This window comes from Apteryx rowi, unplaced genomic scaffold (assembly GCF_003343035.1).
Source record: "Apteryx rowi isolate R43461 unplaced genomic scaffold, aptRow1 scaffold_245, whole genome shotgun sequence".
NCBI classification, from domain to species: Eukaryota; Metazoa; Chordata; class Aves; order Apterygiformes; family Apterygidae; genus Apteryx; species Apteryx rowi.
Genome location: NW_020448808.1, coordinates 922,904 through 944,450, shown reverse-complemented (window position 1 = coordinate 944,450; position 21,547 = coordinate 922,904). Strand labels below are relative to the sequence as shown.

At 43.2% G+C, this 21,547-nt stretch overlaps 1 protein-coding gene across 2 annotated transcripts in view; it reads right to left on the bottom strand.

The window, feature by feature from the left end:
* Positions 1–21,547, bottom strand: part of GALNT10 (polypeptide N-acetylgalactosaminyltransferase 10) — an 82,174-nt gene continuing 60,627 nt past the window's right edge. For both annotated transcript variants that reach the window (XM_026066657.1, XM_026066658.1), the window contains exons 5-12: positions 21,069–21,254; positions 18,983–19,166; positions 17,973–18,090; positions 7,638–7,745; positions 5,390–5,611; positions 4,507–4,623; positions 2,172–2,321; positions 1–1,405 (exon numbers count right to left, since the gene is read on the bottom strand). In XM_026066657.1, coding sequence (XP_025922442.1) covers positions 1,238–1,405; positions 2,172–2,321; positions 4,507–4,623; positions 5,390–5,611; positions 7,638–7,745; positions 17,973–18,090; positions 18,983–19,166; positions 21,069–21,254 — 1,253 coding nt within the window. In that variant the 3' untranslated portion in view covers positions 1–1,237. The remainder of the gene's footprint in view (positions 1,406–2,171; positions 2,322–4,506; positions 4,624–5,389; positions 5,612–7,637; positions 7,746–17,972; positions 18,091–18,982; positions 19,167–21,068; positions 21,255–21,547) is intronic.

The window sequence follows — 21,547 nt, the reverse complement described above, 5'->3', positions numbered from 1 at the left end:
CCTGCTTGAGCAGGGGGGTTGGACTAGATGATTTCCAGAGGTCCCTTCCAACCTCAACCATTCTGTGATTCTGTGGTACCAATGGAATTGGCCCATCAATTCCATATCTCAGCTTAAGTAAAGAGATTTCCAATCACACTAAACTGTACAGTGCTGTGGGCACTGGGAAAGAAGCGGAGAAGTGGAGATTAACAGCACATTCCCTCTCCCTCAAGCCTAGCAACACCACTGACCACAGGACTCATGCCTGGAATAAACTACAGACCAACGAACAAACAGATAAAGACCAATGGTTAATCTCAGCCCAGACTTATTTAGCCTGAATTAATCTGCTCAAACCAACTGCAAATTGAATTAGCCTTYGCATCTCTAAAGGAAAATTGGAGATTGCCTTTATGCAGATCTAACTCTGAGAAACCCTAGAGGCGTCCATGCTAAAAAGATGCTGAATGAGAGGCAAATTTGGAACCTGATACCCAAAACCTCCTAGTGAACCTGTAAGGACTGCATTCACTTAGAAACCCTCTGCAAATTTTTCACCTTGAGGATTCAACAGTGAGCAAACTGACTGCAAAGTGAATGGACCAAAACCACAGATTCTTCATTGCTCATAACTACAGCGATATCTCCAACACTTGGCCACACCTCCTTTAGAGTGCATTCCTTTATGATTTGGAATGTAATAACACTAGACCTGTTTAAAATGTATTTTGGTTTAGGGCAAAAAATATTCATTTCATTTTACATTCTTATGTCTTTTTTGGGGGGGATATCCATGACATTGGAGGACTGGAATCTTGTGTTCAAGATTTTACTTATATGGACTTTGGAAGGTAAAGCGCCTGTGTGTGAATGCTTCAGCAGGTGGTAAAGCAACTACAAAAAGTACTGTACTTCAAGGGTCATGGAGAACAGAGTCATTTACACCAGACCCAGATGGGAAGTAAAACAGTAAAAAAAAAAAGTTTGAATCACATTCAGGCTCCTCTAAACACAGAGTTTTTGTTCCAGTCTCAACACAGAAGTGGCTCTAGAAAAGCCTTTTGAATTCCACCATCCCCAGAAGAGAAGGATGCAGCATCTTCACAATAAAGACTGGCCTGCTAGTTAACACCTTCTCCTGAGATTCTCCCTTTTACCTTCATTAACTGTTTTAAAAAAAAGTATTCTTAAAAAAATTTTTGTAACCTTTCCCCGTAAAAACTATAATTTTTTTTTAATATATTTTCTCAGTCTTTTAAAGATCAAGATTTCTGTTAAATTTTTCCAAGACGGTTGAGTTTGTGTGTTCAAATATCCACTGCTGTGTTGGAGATGAAGGATTGCAGCTATTCATAAAGATCTTTCGGTCACTCTCACTGCAGTCCATACAGCTGCTGCTTACTGGATGGTAGAGGGTCTTGTCCTGGAGAAGAGAAGTTTGAAGTGAGGTTGCCTGGAGAAGCACAGTTATTTTAAAACCAACAGAAAGAGGTCTAAAAGCCAAGACAAGCCATTTTATCACCTGCCATGTAACTGAAGAACTTGTTCTACACTTAACTGGCTGGCAAGCGTGTACTACCTTCTCTCAGCAGCCCCCTATCCCCACCCACCAGTATCCAGCTCAGTCCTCATATTTGCACTGGGAAGCTCAAAAGCTCTTTCTAAAGTCAGATTCTCCAGCTGAGAGGCTCACATTCTGCTGAGGGCACTCCATGGCACTGTGCGTACAGATTGCAAGGACTAGGACAGAGCATTTATCAAAGTCTTACTCACCAGTTTACCACATAAGCATTGCTTAGAAGGATTAATAAATCCTCATCTAACTTTGGCATAATCTTTTGGTGTCCAGAAGAAAACAATAAACATAGTACACCTCTTTGCAAACAGGTTTTGTGAGGGTGTTGCACCACCTCACTGCCACCTGCGGACTGGACCGCAAGGAGAGCGCCCTTTTGCTTAGCAAGCCCTGGAGGAATCGGGCTCAGCATTTCTAACTGGAGGAATGGGGGAGCCGCCTCTTTCTAATAAAAGCTAATTGATGACACACTGACAACAAACTGCCCACAAATACCCTATCAAAGCCACATTAACAGAGGAATAAAACATGAGTGGTGTCATTTTAAGGAAATCCAGGTGCCTACAGACAACCTGACGCTTTAATACACACACACAAACACACACACACTCACTTTTCTATATCTCCAGAGCTGGTTCCCCTTCATTCCATGACAGTCATAGAGGGTCACAGGGCTGCTGTGGGAAATGGCATCAAAACAAAACTTCTTGGTATGCTGAGGATCCCCAGGACGGATGTCTTCTCTCCAGCTGAAGGTGAATATCTGCCAGGACAAATAGGGCCCTCAGGACAGCAGATACAGGGAACGGTGCTTCCTAGCAGAATGACATTCCCTTCTCTGCCCACAGGGTGGGGATCACTTCAGGGAAAGGACAAAACTCTTCCAGAGGAAAACTAATTCGACCTCTGGGGAGCAGGACTGCTGACGATGGGGGTCTGTATCAGCTGCCCCGCAGACTGCCACCCAGCATGCTAAATGAGGCCGTGCTGCTGCAAACAGCCATGCTAGTTAGCTTGGGTACTAAAAGCAGCCTTGAGTGTCTCTGCAATGCAGACGCACATCATGGATTAAGTGATCAGCTGACCAATTACAGTATTTCCCAGCTAGCAAAAAAGGGCGAGAGCTACAAGAGCTCTGAGTTATACCGGCAGTAAATACCCTACTCTGCACAAGTGGCCTGCAGTCACCTTGAGAAGAGTCTGTCCCTATGCCTTCTCAGGCAAGAAACCAGGAGGCCCTCAGCTCCCCACCCCACGGCAGTACCAGAAGAGCCAACACTAGGGAAATGCTTCCTGGCACTCTTCTACTGATCCTGCTATGATCTCGCAGGCTTTCCCGATCCCTTTGCTGTAGTGAAATGAAAGGCGGCGGGGGGAGTTATTACAGAAAAGAAGAGATAGGGTGTTAGCTCTAGTAACTGGGTATAACCTATCGACACCTAGCAGAGTCTTGGCCTTGGTGTAAGCTGACAGATACCGGCAGATGAGGCCTGGAAATCCCTAAGCTACAGTGTTGGAAGCTGGGAGGTCAGTGGAAATAACACCACACACGTACTCTGCTCCTAGTACTCCTTGCTTGGCACCTGCTTTTGGCCACTGCTTGAGACAGGTCTAGCTGCATCTTCAGTCTAAGGATTGTGGCTTGGCTTATATGTTTTAAGCATTGTAGGACTAAATCCCACAAGACACAAGCTTGTTGAAAGGCAGGTGCTGGTCTTTTGCTTTCCAGTTTGACAAGAACAGCATCTCTAGCAGGGTACAAGCTTCCTCCCACGACCGGCACTAGCCAGTGCAGTGCTGCCTGGCTACCAGCCAGCAAGTCTCCCTCCCTCTCGTCCCTGAGGGGCAGGGGCTGTTCCGGGGGCTCCTTTTGGAGCCAGGTGGGGGAATAGTCCTCTCTTTACAGAGGTCTCATGGGGCAGTAAGAAAGATCAGTAAAGAACAGGGAACTATTATTTGAAGCAATGTGGCCAAAAACTTTTGCAAGAAGAAGCTACTTTGTTCCTGGCTCTCTTTTAAACCTCTCTTGCAAGAGAAATTACCATAATCATTTAGGCTCAGGCTACATAAAAATCCAGAACACATTCTCCTTCTAAACATAAGCCAACACTAATTGTTCATGAACCTCGTGACACAACAGGGACTGTGCCCGAGTAAATTGGTTTCATTTCTAGTTTTCATGCATCAAAATTGATATGCAGCAACCCTTTATCTCCTACTACTGAAGCCATTCCCCTGAAGAGTTTTGTATGGCTTTGTAATAGAGGCATTGTTTTCTCCATCTTTTCTCAGCTCAGCTGCTACAGTTTAGACAAACTAATATTTCCCTCCCTTCTGTTATAATAAAGCTGCCATTTCTGGCACCTTATACATCAAGAGGGTGAATCTATAGCCCGACTGGTTTCATCTCTTTCCAGCAATGGTTGGGTGTTTATAATGCATTTGCCTCCTGTCAGAAGGATGATAGTAAGTGGTTATTGAATGCACCTGCAGGTTCATTAATATGCATGATGCTCCTCTATCACTTCTTTCAGCACAACCTTTGAAGTTAATATGCACTTTGTTACATATTACTGCTGCTTTGTTACTGGTTTCTTTTATTATTTTGGCATATTGTTTTCTTGTGCTTTCTTTTGTTCATTCTGAGAACTTCAAAATGTAGGGAAAAGCTCTGCACAAAGTCTGCCAGGCTTCAGACCCTGCCACAAGCACAAGCCAYGTCCTGCTACAGAGCCCATCAAGTATAATCAGTACATAAGTCTTGGGGTGCCCAGCACCCCCCTGTTCATCTGACAGAGTTCTGCACCTTGTTCCCTTGAGAAGTGAGGCTGTTGCAGCACTATTATCATGCTCCAGATGGATTTAAAAGACAGACACTTGTTTCTCCACCTAACTTCTCCTTCCCAGAGTTTGTTTAGGAGCAGAGGGGTTATCAGAGGGACTATTACCTGCACATTGTTCCATCCTGCCTCTCCTCTGTCCTTCACACAGCTTTCCAGCCTCAGGGGGGATCCCAGGGCTCCATGCTTAGTATCCACACACAGTCCAGTTCCTACATTGCGTATCTGAAATAGTAAAGTAGTCATTAAGTCTCCTAACTCTTATCAAGTTACAGCCAAAAGGAAAGAAGGCTTAAATTGCTTCAATAGTGGCAGTATTTGTATGAAGACAGGTTTAAGATTCCTCACTTAACTATACAACTGAGCTGGCAGATTACAGCTGAAAGGAAAGCACAGGAACTCAAATGGGACCCATTTCAAGCCATAGAATAACCTGCAGGACACAGCAAACCATCGGTTTGAGGACCAGAGAGCCCAATGTTTTGCTGTGTTTAGCAGTTCAAGCTTTGTGATTCTTCTCCATAAGTACAGCTGACTTTCAAAACCAGGTATGGCTTTCCTGGCTTACAGATGGGAAAGCTAAGGAGCAGAGTAGCTCAAAACAGTTGTGTAGCCCTTTGAAGATATACAATTTCTATTATTGCTCAGCTGCCTCCTAATCCTAGTCCTCCCCATTGGAGTCTTTTGCCTTCTACTAAATACACAATGTGCAGAACAAGCCAGGTTTCTCCTTGTAGCTGTGCACTAACAGGAACTGCTGCATAAGCAGTTGCAACTGCTGTTGTCCTCTGAGCAAGGCCAACATAATGCTACAGGAACCCCGGTCTTCAAAACACATCAAGCAGGATCTTTATAAATACCCACATGCCACCTTACTCACAGCAAACAGGGGCACAGGAGTAATGCTAGTTTAATGAACCAAACTGCAGCCTGTTTGCCCAAGCCTGTTTGCCCACTGCAGATTTCAGAGCAAGAAACTTGCTGAACTTGCCTCTCCCCAAGCAGCTGCTGGAGGTTCCACTGGTGGGTAGAACTTTGGCAAGTCCCATGCGACCTCATTCATGAACCATTTGAAGCTCTTGCAGTTGAGRTTGTTGCGAAGTTCCTTCTGAGCCGCCACATCCCCTGCAGAAAGATGCCGGTACTCTGGTCTACGCTGGTATATGTACTCTGCATATTCGTCCATCCACACCTCAGCCACACGCTTCAGGTTCTGTGTTGGTAACGGCCACAGGTGTGAAAATGAAAGGGGGGGAAATTACATGAGAACTCTGCACAAACTGTTGAAATCAGTATTCAGAACAGCATTCTTGTGGTTTTGCTCAGAAAAGATTTTCTTTCACATTCATTCTCTCCAGCTTTAGAACTAAGATTATTTTTATTATTCTCTAGTTCCAAGACACTTAGAAAGATATTTTCAGTTGAAGTCAAAACAGAATTCTGACACCTTGCCATTATATCTAGTTCCTCATGACTAAAAACAACATCAGTCAAAAGTTTTTTTTTTTTCTTTTTTCCAAAAAGAAGCAGAGAATGATGCTGGTAAATACCACTGGGCATTCAAAGGTCCTAACAAAAAAACCCGTTCCTTAAATCCTTCCTACTGCATCTTCTATATCCCTCTAGGGATGGGATTTGCAGTCCCCCATTCTGAACAGCATAAGTTCACAATACTCTCCCACTGCTTGTGTAAAAAACAATTTAAGAAAAACTCAGAGATACAGTAGGAATGTACATCTTTCACAAGATGACCCTTCAAAACAGAAGCAAAGGATTTACTTCCCGTCAGCAGTATATTTCCCGTTGCTTTTGTTAAAATAAACCCTTAAAATCATGCTTTTCATATGAATACTAACTCAAACTTTATACTGGCTCTGCAATGACACTTCTCTCTCTTCTGTTGGGAGAAACAGACAAAACTGCACACAGTGAATTCAAGTGTCATGCAATCCTAAAGCAGTGTTTTAATCCATGTTGTAATTCCAAGTCAGCAATGAACACCTCCCTCTTAAGGTATACACCCTGCCACTTGACACAACATGTTCAGGAGACCTTCAGACTTTGGACTTTCTTCTGACAATGCCAGGTGCATTCCTGGTGCCATGACACGCTAATGCGACATGCAGTCACGGCTTCAGTCACCCAGCAGTGCTGTCCACCTCTCAGAAGCCATTCACTACCAAAAAGAGTAGGATGTTAAGAATGAGCAGCGTGCTGACTCTGCCCCAAACACAGCCTATGCAGAACAAGATCAGGCGTTCATCTCAAACAGACTTTACAATCTCAGATGCCAAGCCTTCCTTGCACCTGTCCCCCATCATCTTCCAGCACTGAGGGAATATGCAAGACCCAAATGCTGGATKAAAAGAAATACAGCTCCTTCCTGAAGGGAAGGTGCAGACAGGACAGTATTCTATCCTTCTGACAGGTCATCACTGGACAGAGGAATAAAATTCAGATCTCTAACTAGGGCAAAGCTAGTAAACTGAGAAACCTTTTAATGCTATGCAAGTCATAAGACTGCAAGAACAGCAGGGTCTCTTTTTGTAGTTTTTAGTTTTGCAGCCTTCCTGTGCCTATGATTTTTTTCTCCCACCAGAGGGCAACGTAAACCCTTCTCAATTTGGAAATTAACTGGAGAAAGCTAGTGCAGGATAAGCAAGGGCTTCTTCTTCTTTGGGCTACACTAAATTAAGAAATAAGATGGCACAGAGGTTTCCATCATGGAGAATTACAGCATGCTCATCCAGTGGACTGTGACACTTGAAGCTGAGAGGTCTTTCAATCACCAAAACACAATCACTGCGCTGCAGCCTGCTGCTCATGCACAGCTATAAAATGTCAACTATCACACAAATACAGCCATATCTTGTTTTTATTGGGGATTCCGCAGCCAACGCCTGATTGCAAAGTCCCATCCTGACAACCTGCAAYGGCTGGTGTCCTGAGCATGGCAGCTGTCTGCACAAGAGACTGCAGCTCTCCTGGGCTCACCTCCCTTTGTGCTAGACATCCACCTCTGCTAGAACTGCTCACTTTGCCCATTGCACAGCTACAATGCCTAAATTTGCCACCCACTGTAGAGTGACAGGAGATAGCTGCATGGTCACGTAGCTGTGAGATGCGTCATAGCTTAAGAGACAGAGAAAATAGAAGAGGGCTTTGCTTTGCAGAGCCTTCCATGAGGCTGGCACCTGATCATGCACAGGAGGAGGAGGAGGAACATCACTGCCACTTACTCTTGCCAGGCTGACTCCTGTTGGAACTTTGTATGGAACATATTTTCTATAGATATGGCCCACTCTAGAGCAAGGGATGTCCTCCATGCGACCCCCACACATCCACACCTGTGGAACAGCAGAGAGAGATTCATTCTTGGTTACATGGAGGGAAAAAAAAAGGAAAAGCACATAAAAAAAGGCTTTCAAGACATGAAAAAGCTTAATCCAGATTTTTTACTTTAAAGTATGTTCTTTCCCAAATATCCTTCCCCCCTTCCATTAGTCTCAAATCCTATAAGTGCCTGCTCAGAACCATGCAAGCCTTGATTTAGCACAAATACTATCAAGCCCAATGGCTAAACAGTTTAATTTTGCATTCTTCAGAGAAAAGAACAGAAAAAAATCCAAGCACCCAGAGGACAGCACACAGCACACTTTTTAAATGAACTTATGTTATTACAGCAATGGTAACCATAATGATTAAACTGGACTGCCATATAAGATCTTAGGTGTAGGTTATGTAACAGCTCTGTAGAAGGGAGGCCACCTCTGCAGTGCAGGTCACGTGTTACACAAAACACTCCAGGAAATTCATGAGGCTGCTTAAGTGCCAAACCAGAAAACACTGCTACTTTCTTTTTCTGTGGTTATCTCTGCAAAGTCTGGGATATCTCTAATATGGTTTTATTGCTGACAGGTACTTATTGTTTTTGCAACCTTACAATTACAGTAGAAATCCCTGCCTGGTAAAAACAGCTTTAAAAAAAGCCCTTGGAAAGTCACTGGAACACATTGCTCATTGAAGAATGCTACCCTGATGCTTGATTAATGCCTCTATTAGGCCAAGAAGGTGTCCCCCCCATCTGGAATGATTTCACTCTACGGAAACATTCTGCAACAACTTTCTTTTATTCCTTATTTATAGCATGGATGCAATCTTTTTGTTCAAGGAAGTTAAGTCAAAGGACGTGCTTTCTGAACCAGCTAATCTGTTTCGATAGGTTTAAGAAATACATTCATATGTACTCCCCAGAGATACCTAAGCGATAATTAAAGAAAAAGCATCCTTCACTATGCAAGACAATGCTTTCTGAATTCTGGAAGCATGATGCTGTCTTGCCCTTCATTTTGTCCCTACAACTTATGTTAATTCCCCCAAAGCAGCAGTATGAAAGAAGGTCTGCTGGTGCTGCAAGCTGACGCGGTGTTCCTGATATCTCCATTCACTGTGGCTAATTTGAGCCTCTGCAGTTCACTGTACAATGAGCTTAGTCAACAGCTTCACACATAGTGGGCAATTCCATTAATATTCTATGGTGACAATATTAAATACTTAGCTAGGAAGAGAAATATTTGGCCAAGGCTGCTGCATAATTATTAGCTCTGACACTAAAGTCCTTTGGAGTTTCAGCTCTGTCTACTGGCCCTAATAATTACAGTCATTTGCTGACTGTGTATAACTTAATGGAGGTTGGTTGCTCTCAGTTAGTGGAATATTTTTCACAGGCAACTTCCATAGTTCAGGGTACTTAATTACATGTCATTATGGTAAGAAAGACAAGAAGAAAGTTGACAAACACTCCTACATAATTTCATTCCTTTTGTCCTTGCTGGGTCTTAAGAAGCTGCTACAGAAGAGGCAAAGGTGAAAAAGGACAGACTTGCACTCAACTTCTGTGAAGTTTCCAGTTATAGTAGAAATTATTTTTATTCTGTAGTTGCTGTGATTTATTACAGAGGGCCACAATATAATTTCTCAGCCAGGACATTAACAGGTAGACTGAGAAACACAAATTTGGGGATGTTTTGCATTTCTATTACACAAATGGTTTGTACAAGGCTTTAAGAGCTGCGACAGATCTGCCTGGCTTTTGCAATAAGCAGCAAGTTGCAAAAGGTACGGAACCTGGGAAGCATAAAAAGCTGCAGAAACTGCTGGAGAAGTCTTGAGCTTAGTTGCACAGGCACACTGGCTTGGGAGAGCCGCAGAGCATCTGTGCTAGCGGTGTCTACAGTTCAAGGCTGAAGGATGCTTCAAGGCCAAGAAATGAGGCTGCCTTCTTGTCCCGTTCCAGGCAGCTAAACCAGCTGTGCCCTCCTTGGTGGGGCACTAATACTGCATGTAGGTCAGAGGAGCAGCAGAGACAGAGGTGAAGGTCCCGAATCAAGTTTACCTCTCCTTGATTTCCATGGACTTATTGCCCCATCTCATTCACTCTGTGTACACACAAGAGGAATGAAAGAAGCAGCAAGAAAGCAGAAGGTACAAGCACCAGTGGACCCCTTCCTTTCTTGCCCACAAGAGAACCACCACACACAGGAACCCCCCTGAAAATACAGTGGTGGTAGGTTTCCCCAAATAAACAGAGACCAAGACACAGGCCTGTCCTTTGCGATCACACACACAACTGCCTCAACAACCAACATTTTTACACTGTGCACTGAACCCAGCATCAAGGAAGTCCTATTARTTCAAAAGTGACTGCATTTTAGTGTAACACAAGCCTGAATGAAAACACCAGCAGCTTGTTATCCTAGTGTTGATCCTTGCTGCCTGCCTACACACTTCTTTACCTACCCTTGATCTCTACGGTAAGGCTTTCAGTCAGAATCTCCTGAATGCACATTTCCCTGGAAGATGCAGCTTGCCTAAGTAACATGAGAAACTCACCCCTGCAGTCACTGCGCAGAGAGAGGGGAGAGCGCTGTCCCAGTATTGTGGGTCTCCATCTCGTGAAGCAATACAGACAGCACATACCTGCTGTGCGGGAACGTCGGAGACGAATGGGGCAGGGGAAGCTAGACGGAGCTGATGATATGCTGGGCCAAGAGCTCCTAACTGGCATTAGAAAACTCCAGGCACACAGGAACACATATCATATCATTACATATGTTTGTGTAAAGAAAGGCTACTTAACTGAGTTACCAAACAGATAAAATCTAAGATCAAATTTACATGCTCTTTTTCTAACCATACTTCAAAATATTTTACTCTTCAATGGTGCTGTGATTACAGTGCTGCAATTACAGTGCTGCATGGAAGCAAGGGTAAACTTGCAAACCGAACTCCTGCTAGCAAACCCCAAATGACCTTTCAACATACTTTGCCAACTCAGTGCCTTTTTAATATTTTCTCACGCTGCAAGTGACAGTGTGGCACTTGCAGTACAAATCTAATTTTAAAAGCATGCTTTCCATTCATTCATTGCTGCTTTGATTTATTTTATTAGTGAGCTTCTTTGTGTGGTGACAGAACTCATTACAACCTCCATAAAGACAATTACCAGTCCTTATCTATTAAACTGGAAGGAGGAGGAGAGAGGAAGAGTGTGATGAGCATCAGTAAAACACAGCTAAAAAGCATTAGAAAGTTAAAGGTTGGGGAACCACAACCAGCGGTCTGTCAAGGAATAACTGCAAAGGAAGCAAACCCAAAATAGCTGTGTGCTGACTGAGAGAATGCTTCCAGTTAATTAGCACTATTTGGTTGCTTTTAAACAAGGGTACAGTTCACAGGCATGAGACATCAGAACCGACACTGCTAAAAATACAGCACTGGCAGACAGCTGAAACAGCTCTGTTCTGCGGGGCAGCAGCTCGTGCTTTCACAGCAACACTGTCATTTACTGCATTCTCCTTTGGCCAGCGGAGCTGCTTTCTTTGTTGTTGCTGTTGTTTTATAATAGGGTGAGAAGGCACCTTATCTCCCTGGTTGATATGTCAGTAAACATCAGAACCTGAACTTGACACACTTAATTTCAAACAGCCATTTACTAGAACACCCTAAGAACAAGAGCTGAAGCTGGTCAGGCAGGCAGGCTTCATACAGCGATCTAATCAGATCTTATCAGGAGGCAAGAGGAAATTTCTCTTCCTCCTCAGGCACAATTTTAGCAGTCTGCATTTTGAGGGAGGAATCTAGCAGCTGACACATCTGCTGGAACTAGGAGAAATCCTATGAGAAATGGGAATACTGCAACGGACTTTCGTAAGGCAACAGTCTCACCCTAATCATAAGGGCATATACAGGGCAAGAGAAGTAAAATGACAATATAGGTGATGATATTACCATCTTCTCAGTGGCCTGGAGAGTTATAACTCCATATTCATAAAGTGACTCAAGAGCCCTCAACTGAGCTAGTGTGCTAGGAAAGCACAAGCTATACCACCTATTGTCTCCATGGGAATGTTACGCCGATCCAATTCCCTTCCTGCCATTTCAGAGAACAATGTCACATAAGACAGCTGAACCTCTCCTCTCAAACACACAATACAATACTGCAGTTAGCGTGCGAACACAAATTATCTGGGTATACAAGGTTTATGGTTTCCACAAACCTCACCACGATGAGCCAATGCTTCCCTAGAGAGAGAAAAAACAAAAAAACAAAAACAAAAAGCAAAAGAATGAGTTAAGCCTTGAAAAAGAGAGCTGCTTCTGCAGGCCGCAACAAAAAAAGACCATGGGAAGGACCAATGAAGAGAAGCTGGACGGTTGTCTGAGCACCCACTGAAAGGTGAGAAGAAAAGGACACAGTGGATAAGCGCAGGGGGTTCTCTGCCTAACAAGGCAGCTGAGAGGATGAAAGCAAGGACAAACAGCAATTCAGGAAAATCTTTATCCTCTGTACTGTGAGCATCAGCTGCTTTTGCAGCTGGAACTTACTGCTCTATAAAGGATTAGGGTAGCTAAAAAGGCACTAGGATCTGTGTGTTTGCACAATGCCTTCTCTCGCACAACACACACTGGCACGGCCCCTCCTTACCGTCTGGAGCATTTTAGAGTAATGACAGCACTTTCCAACAAAGTGGGGGAAATCCCCCTGCATTTCAGGGGCGTTTCCATTTGCTTGCCGGTGCTTGGTAGGCTATTATGAAACCTGACCCACGCACATAGGGTGAACTCAGAACAAAAATTCAAGTCAACAGTCTGAAACTGATCTCTGCATCAACAGGAAAGGGAGGAAAAAGAAGCCACCCTGTACTGCAGCTGAGATCCTTAGAATTAAGCAGCATGTGCTGGCTTAAAAAAGTGGCAGAATGCCCAGCCTGTTTCATTGTGGGCAAACGTGAGCTGCTGGAAAGCAGTTCGAATATGTGCCTAGAATAAGCACTGAAGGCTCACAATCAGCACTAACTTCAGAGATGCAACTAGAAACGTTGTCAGAAGTGACCCCTTGGCAGCTGCACCCTAACTACGCACCTGCCAAGAGGCCAGCGGCAAAGGGTGAATCAGAAACGTACTGCTGGCATGAGGTAGAGGTGATGCAACGCGTTAGATATGCTAACGGAAGCTATATAACACTTGGATTTGCTGGAGAATGCACAACCTGCTTTATGCTGTGGAAATTGGGAGAAACAATCCCTACTGATGCTTTGGGGAAAGGATCTGGAAAAATGCAATGGTGCGTGATCACCAGAATAAGCACAGTGGACATTTTGTTTTGCTGAAGCAAGGACAGAAGACCACAAGTACTGCTTATCTCTGTTTTGCCTCCTTTTAATTGTTATTTTCACRGCAATTCTCAATATGGCTTGTTTGCACCAAACCTTTTGAACTTTAAAAGGTTTTGGAATCTCTATTTAAATACAAACATTTCTAAAACTGAAATGGTATTTCACCTCATGAGGGATATTCCAGATTCTCTTTTTTTGCTCTTAAAGTACAACAGACAATTAAAGGATGGAGAACCACACCACTCAAGGTCTGAGGTACAAAGTACACTTATGCCTACACAAGTCAGAGCCACCACTTTTTCTTGTGGTTTCCCCACACCCCCAAAAAAGAGACAAGATATTTAAGGAAGAGAGAGGAGAAGCAGTTTAGTGAGGATTATGCAAGTCAAGAAGAATGGGGGCCACAACAAATACCGCAAAACAGGCAATATGATAGCAAGTAAAAATGAGCATAGACAAGTGCTGTACAAAGCAGCATTTGCAGAAAGGCACAATCTAAACGCCCTCTATATACCGCCCTGAATTAAATGTGTTAATCTGAGAAAGAGAATGAAGTGGTTACATAGGCAGCATAGGGTAGGTATTTGTTGAGTATGCAGTAGCATCAGAAAAGCAGAGCTATCAAGTTGTGTTTAGAAGAGGAGAGGCACATTGTCCCCTTGGGTAAAGTGTTCCATTTTGTTCACATCTTTGCAGAAAGACACAAAAGACTGAGAAAAGCCAYGGAAGGAAGAGGCATGGAAGTGACTCCCAAAGTACAAAAGCCTCCAAGAAAATGCACTGAACAGAGAAACTAGGTCTGCTGAGTTGGGGGGGCATCAGAAAGGAAAGGTAACAAGTGCCACAGAGAAATAGCTGCGCATGCTTATTTAGCTCTCYTCCAAAACACAAACAAGAATACAATCATTGAGCAGTCTACACAGCTACTAGGAACAGATTGTGCCTCTGCTATGAAGACCTAAACCGTCAACATTTAACAGAAGTAAAGATGCTACCTCCTTCTCTACAAGAGGACAAATGTTTCAGTCATTTGGAGTTAAATCTCTCAGTTTGCTGAAAGTCCCAATCTTTCTTCTCCACACTTTGTGGGGAAGGAGGCATCCAGGAAGCCTGCAGCTAAAGACGGGCTAAGCTTCCCTCAGCAACTTTTCATGAGAGAGAACTTGATGTATCGGGTTAGGTAGCTCCTCAAAAACGTGGGTCGCCTGTTTAAAGAGATTACCTTACTGTGTCCAGCAACTATCTGCTCTATAAGCAATACCTGACAGCATCTCTACATTGCAGCAGAGCACAAAGAAGAGACACCACATTTAGGACCAGAATTAAGATCCAGAAAAGCTTGAATGCTGTGGAGCCACTTCTGAGCTAATTAGCCCTGTTAAGAAGCAAGCCTAATTTTTTTTCAAATGAAACAGCAAGCTAACATGACTACACTTCTTTCAGCATCTGAGACAGCATCTCTGCAGGGCACTGGGTTGCTCTGCATAGAATAAATCAGCTCAGAGCTAACTCCAGAGTCTTTAACAGGAACTATACTGCACTGGGTAGACAAAGCCGGAAAAAAGGAAAATTCTCTGCGTCTTTACCTTTCCTAATCTATCATCAATTTAATAACAGCTCCCTCACTTTTGATAGATACTGGTGTTTCCCCTCTTCCAAATGGACAGATAATTTTTGTATTGTTTGACAGTTAATTGCTTGTTAATGAGCCTTGCTGCTCCGAGATCTCTTAGTCAATACATTTCCATTAATGTAAAGCAGTTGAGGAAAATGAAATATTACAGACTTTTTCAAGAGGGGAGTTGAAATTGCAATAAAGTTGCACCCTGGCCAAGATCAAGCCTTCTCCTGCTACGGTACTCCCTCCTCTCTCCCTCGAGCAGTCCCCTTGTTTACCTTCCTCTTTGGTCTCATCCCGTGCCTAGACTGCGAGTCCGAGGTTAATGGTCTCACAGCTCCGCACGTAACAGGCTGTGAATCCGCAGCTGGGCTTCCTGGCCTTACAGTGGTAACAACCTGCCTGTACTGCTCTACGAAGCAACGGGGCAAGTGTTTCTAGAGCCACACAGACAGAACAGACCCTGTTTGTAGCTTCGAAGCACAAGAAGAGATACTCTTCAGCTGAAGACACAGGGAGGTGTAATGCCCATGAGACCCCATCACTTAAATCCCTTGTATCATAGTTTCTTCTTCTGCAAGAGGAGAGACTGTTTTACAGGTGCTGAGACTGCTGTACTTTTTCGCAGCTCGCAACAGCCTTCTACCCTCTAGATTACTACACTAGCCCAGGGACCACTCAACAACCTATAATGAAAGTAACAGACCACGTACAGAAAAAGTTATAGTTCCTGGCCCTTGAAAAGAGTCATAAAGCATCCAAGTGAGGCATATTTCCTTTACTTTTCAGTATTAGACAGCAGGTTAGTCTTCTATAATTCTTATAACTATTAGGGTTAGTGCCTGAGTTAGAAAATTTGTTTCAAATTTAAAGGTTGCCTAAATTTTAAATGTTTTTGTCCCCTCAGTTTGCTGCATTCCTTAAGTTCAGTGTATACATTTCACCCAAAGAGTGAGGCTTTTATTAACAGAGTTTGATCCRTCCTCTGGTTAAATGCTTTCCCAAGTGCTAAGTACTGATGGTTTCTCTGTTGGCTTGTCTTCAGCCTGCAAGTTTCTTCTCTGAAGGAAACGGAGCCAGCTGACAATGACAGAAATACATATAATCTCAAAACAGAAAACAGAAATGCTCCTAAACAAACTTGTTTATCTCCAGTATCTCAGCAACAGAGCCCTGGATTTTAAAATAAAGGCAAAAATCTGTAAAGCACAGTCCATATGTGGCCAAAGAAAAAGAATATGTTAAGGGGAAAAAAAATATATATTCCTGGTGAAGCTTGAGAAGGCCAGATTTGATTCAATGGTTCAAAGACCCACAGTACAAAAGAGTACCTGCACCCACAACTCCCAGGCACAGGACTGGATTCTTTGTTAAAGCTGGGCTGTAAATTTGGCACTTAGAATCTGAAAGATGTTTCCCATTAGATAATAAATAATGTGAAAGTAGGTACTCCATGTCTAAACCCCGAGCTTTAAATTATTTGACAGTACCCCTTTAACTACAAAATCTCAGTCTGCTTCTAAAGGTAAAAGCAAAGCTCTAAGCTCGCCAGGAAGTGTCATAGCTTCATAAATTCTGTGAACAAACCTTCTATTCTTGCAATTCCAGCAGAATTATTAAATCTATCAGCCACAGATGAATGTATCAACTTATCTTAATTTCTGAAAATACACTGAGCCCCTTTCAGTTAAAACTTCATTTTTCTGTTGCACAATGAAAGCAAAAAGGGGGTCTTTGCAGAGATTAATTAAAGCAAATTTAGTCCTCCATAAATTACCCTCTCTGGACTGAAATAAAACACAGCGTGTTTCAGAAAGTATAAGCAAAGAGATGAATGAAGTAGTCTTATTTCCTGCAGATCAAGCAGCGCGACTGTCTGCTGTGGCATTAGAGACAAAGGGCTTGTCCAGCCACTGTCATCATCCTGGAAACCAGCAACAGCAGAAAGGGCCAAGGGAAAGGGACTGAACACTGTCACTGCCCCTCCTGCAGAGGAGGACACTGTTACACAGCTTCATTGCATGCAGCACAAAGAATAAACGGCTCTAACTGCAAGGACATCTCCAAAGAGGGTGTCTCGTGTGCGCCCCCCTCCCCGCTACCTCTACAGAGCTCAAGGGACCTCCCATGTGACTTATTACTTAGTTTTTTTGTAAGCAAACAGCRGAAGAAAACACATTGTTTGCTGTATGGTAATTGCCTGCTGAATACAGTTTGATAGGCCTTTGGGCTGCATAAAATCATTAAGATTTAGGAATCTGTTTTGAGAGACCGGTCATGACTGTGTGCAAGAGCAGACAGAGGAGGGATTTTAGCTGCCAAGGATAAACTGTGCACTGTGTTAGCATTGCTACCATCTGCTGGCCCCACACTGAGGGCAACTAGTTTAGTTCAGTGGCATCCAGACACCTATAAGATTATATATTCAGTCTCCGAAAGAGAAACCACACATTGACTCAAACACAGAGTTTAACACAGAAATCTTTACCTCATTCCCTGTGGGAAGCCACCTGCCTTCAGTGAACTGGGACATTCCAGTGGGTTTCCTAGGACGTATTTCAGAGTGCAAGATTCCCAGATAACACAGGTACCAAAGATCTTGGAGGCCACAGTGACTCATTACTATTAGTACGCATTTTTGGTGAACTGGCTAACTCTTATTTTAAAGCCCTCAAACTGAACAGCTTGGTCAATCAATAAGTAACAGAACTGTCCTCCAGCCAGGCAGGTAATGATCCAAACTCATTGCCAGCAACAACACTATTATTCCAGTTGTTAAGGATTTCTTACAAGGGAATTAATAGTCTCGGTTCCTTGCAGCCAGGAGTCAGATGGATTGACTATAGACAGTAAGTTACTCTCATCTTTGGAAATGCAAACTCAGGACTGAGGCACTCAACTGGGCAAACGTTGAAAAGCCTGAATCATTTCTCCCCTCAAGAAAGGGTATTTCATCTTCGTGCTACGGTGGGTAGAAGAAGCCTAGCAGTTTAGAGAACTCCACACAAGCTGACTTACCCTTCCTGGGAAGGGGGCACATGCAGCTGAAGCAGGGACCACACAACAGGGGACAGCCCAGTTAATCATGCTCCAAAACTGACCCTCAGAAATGACTGGTTACACCATCGCTGTTTCCTCTGCATGCTATCCTACTCCTCCCAGCTCTTTCACCTTCAGTCACACGCAAAAGCAAGGACAAGATAGATCATTCACATTCTGCGCCTCAGAACAATTCTTACTTTCCAAAGCAAAAGTAATTTCCAGAGAACATAGCTCACCTTAAAGGATATTTCATACTGTTCTCCTCCCCATATCTCCAGACCTGCATCATACCCTCCCAGCTCCCAGAACCACTTTCTATCGACTGCAAACAGTCCTCCAGCCATTACAGGAGACCTTAAGGAAAAACCAGACTCCATATTACAAACATATTCAAAGATACAGATCTCTAGCTAAAACATTTAAAAAACAAAGCAAGATTTCCCAAATATTCTTTTCACCACCCACTGTTCACAGTGCCTTTGCAGCCCTGTAGGAGCAAACGCGTTTTTGCACTCTGCTAATTTCCCACTTGCAAACAAGGAGGACTAGACTAGGCTCCCTTCAGAACCAGTCAATGCCTCTCCTCCAAATGGGCAAGAGAGCTGACCATTAAGTGACAGGACATAACCTCTCCCGGAGGGACCCACATGCTGCACATGTGGTGCTCTTTATCTTAGTGGTATGCTCAAGTCTGAGCTTGACCTCAAAAGGTGTGTGTGGTTTTTTTGTTTTTTGTTTTAAACACTGCAGAAGTGTAAGGGACAGCAGAACTGTCTCAATGTTGGCAGGCGCAGCAACAGCAGAACACAACTTGATCACAGATTTAGTTCTGCAGCACACTGCAATCATCAAAATTGCTGTAATTGTTCTGCTAGGTTTTCTTCTCCCCCCACCTAGGAATGACATATGAGCTGCCATTGGTTTGTTGTTTTTGGCAGAGCATTAGGGATACTAAGCTATGTTTGAAAGATCTCAGTAATAAATGACCACATTAAATGTTACACATTAGTTTTAAATGAAATGTTAACTTCTGCAGGAATTAGAGTGGCAAAAAATTGCAATGAAAAGGAGAGTGTTCACAGCTACTACACAATGCATTTCATTTAAACCAACAAAGCAAACGGCTGCCAGAAAGAGTAGCTTACCACCAACTTGCCACTTCTACTACACTGAGGTGTAAACCAACACTGTAACAGGGTTTTATTTTGTTAGACAGCTCTTATCACACTACATTTCAGTAACTTACTCAAAAGGATCACTGGGATCAGGTTTTTGTAACTCAGGAGGGATAGGGATCCTCTTGTAATACATCTCCCAGTCAAATGCACCTCGCATTGCATCTCCAGCCTGAGTCTCATATCCAAAGTGGTCATGATCAATAACATCGATCATGGGGCAAACGATAGTCTTGCGGTTTCGGGCAATACGATCTGAAGATTGGAGAAATATGTTAGAAAACTTGCACCAGTTGGTTCCTCTGACCATGAAATTACGGAAAAGAGCATCAAAACATGAAGACAGACATAGCTTTCTTCCATTTTGGTATCTTTTGGGCAGACGCTCCAATTTGTGTCAGTTTATCTGGTATTTCTGATATAATTGAGATATACTAGCCAAAACTATTGCAATAAAAAACACCAAGCACTCATGCCACAGTAACCATCACCCTGGAGCAGAACAGAAAGACCCAGCCACACTATCGCAGATATCTAAAACACCAGGCTAAAAATAGACAATCTTGTACTTACTGAGTTAACATTACTCATTTTAATGAGTGAACTGGATGTGAACCCTTTCTGCACTGATCCAAAACCAGGGCAATAACCCTTTGTACCACCTAGCCCCAATAAGCTTTAATTGCTGCACCAAAATGTGGCAGGAAGCAACCCAGACTAATGGCATAGCCACTCTTAGCAGTCTCAAGAAATACATTTGCACCTCCTCCCCTCAACATTTTCTTCCAACCAAATATGACAAGACAGGATTAAGTCCTGCATAAACATCTGGAACTTTTTAAACACTTTATTACTGAGAAGGTCTCTTGCTGGAAGTCAACTTTCAGAGCAGAGGTGACAAATGATGTTTCAGCTTCCAATGCACATCTAACAAAAATACTTTGTGCTTTAAAATTAAAGCATACCGTACATGTTCTCATTTAAATGGCATTTGAGCTAATACTGTCCTCCCTCCCTAGGGGCTCAAGAAGCCGCAAATGTTTTACACTCTCCAGAATTAATACCAGATACAAACTGCTGTGAAAGCAACAGCGTTGCCATCTAAGAACCAGCTGACAAGGCTGCTGCGACTGGACTGCTGTTGCCACAGTTTATTCCACAAAGTCACACCTCAGAGAGCTTTGACAGGTCACTTGCAACAGGGTTGTAGAGGAGCCTGGTATTCTGAAGGGTAAAGTTTCTACTTTCATAGAGCATCCTATCTGGCAGCTAAGGTGAACTGGACACTGCCAGATGTCCACTTTAAATAGTGTGCGGCACGCAGTAGATACAACTGAAAAACCTGCTGAATCTACAGCAGGGCACAGTTCGCATAGAAAAAACACCCCTCCAAAACAAACAAAAAATCCAGAAAGCATCATTCCATGCAGCTAAGCACTGCAAAGAACGAACAAAAAGGTAGCTTGCTACTTAAACAGAAGCCTCCTCGAGAGGCGCTCAGTCAGTAGAGGTGGTGTTGGCCCGAGGCATCCAGGCAGTAGAAACAGAAGGCACTGTCCTTTTAATTAGTCACCTTTGAAAAGAACTGGCACTGTAAAACTGATGCCTTCTTAACAATAAAGAACTGCCTTGGAAAGGACTGCACATGTTCTACAAATACAGACCAGCAGTATTTTCTGCAGGCTTGCAGACTATGAAGCTAAATACAGTTCCACAGAAGAAAAAACCCAAAAGCTACTTAAAAACTGCATCTAAAGATCTGTTCTGTCTCATAAAGCAATTCCTTTCTGCAAGCTGCTGAATGACCATTTGGTAGTTTACTCTTCTAGCAAGCTGTAAATTATTTAAAATTTCATTTAGTGAGGAAACAGAAGAACAGAATCTTTGCTCTTTAATTAAGCAAAGCATATTACAAGGCTATTGTACAGTGAGGGCTCTTGCACAGAAAAAATCCTGTATTAAAGGCTGTAGGTTGCCAACAATTCACCTGTTTTCTCCTCGCCTCTGCTTTTAGATATTTCATCATCTTTTTATCCACTCACACCATGGGGAAACAGCAGCAGGTGGAAATACAATGAATTCAACACCAACATCTGTCGCCCATTCTTTACCAGTTCAGTCTTCAGCTGTGGACAACACCTGACACCAGCTGCTTACCTAGCAGAGGTGGCAGCCAGTTCACGTTGGCCTCGCAATGGGAATCCAAGAAGGTGATGACATCTCCTATTGCCACAGAGGCCCCAAGCATTCGAGTTCTTATCAGTCCTTCTCTTTTCTTGGTTCGGATGATTCTTACTTTTGGGAACTGGGCCATATAATCTTCCAGCTGTTTTTTCAGGTGTTCTGTATGAAAATAAGAAATTAAAACATTGTAACACGTTTCTTAAAAACACAGCTTATTTCTTATTAGAAAAAAGGCATCTTTGGAAGTAGGTTCTGAACAGTCAAAGGCAGCCACAGGAAAGAAGGAAGTAAGAATAATTTCATTTAAATCCAAGGTTTAAACATAACCTCTCAATCAAGACTTCTGAGGATACTCCAAAAGCTTAGGAATAATAAAAAAGGGAGGAACGAAGAAGAGATGGAGGAGTGCAGGACAGAAATGAAAGCAGCAGAGAAAGGAGAAAACAAAGAAT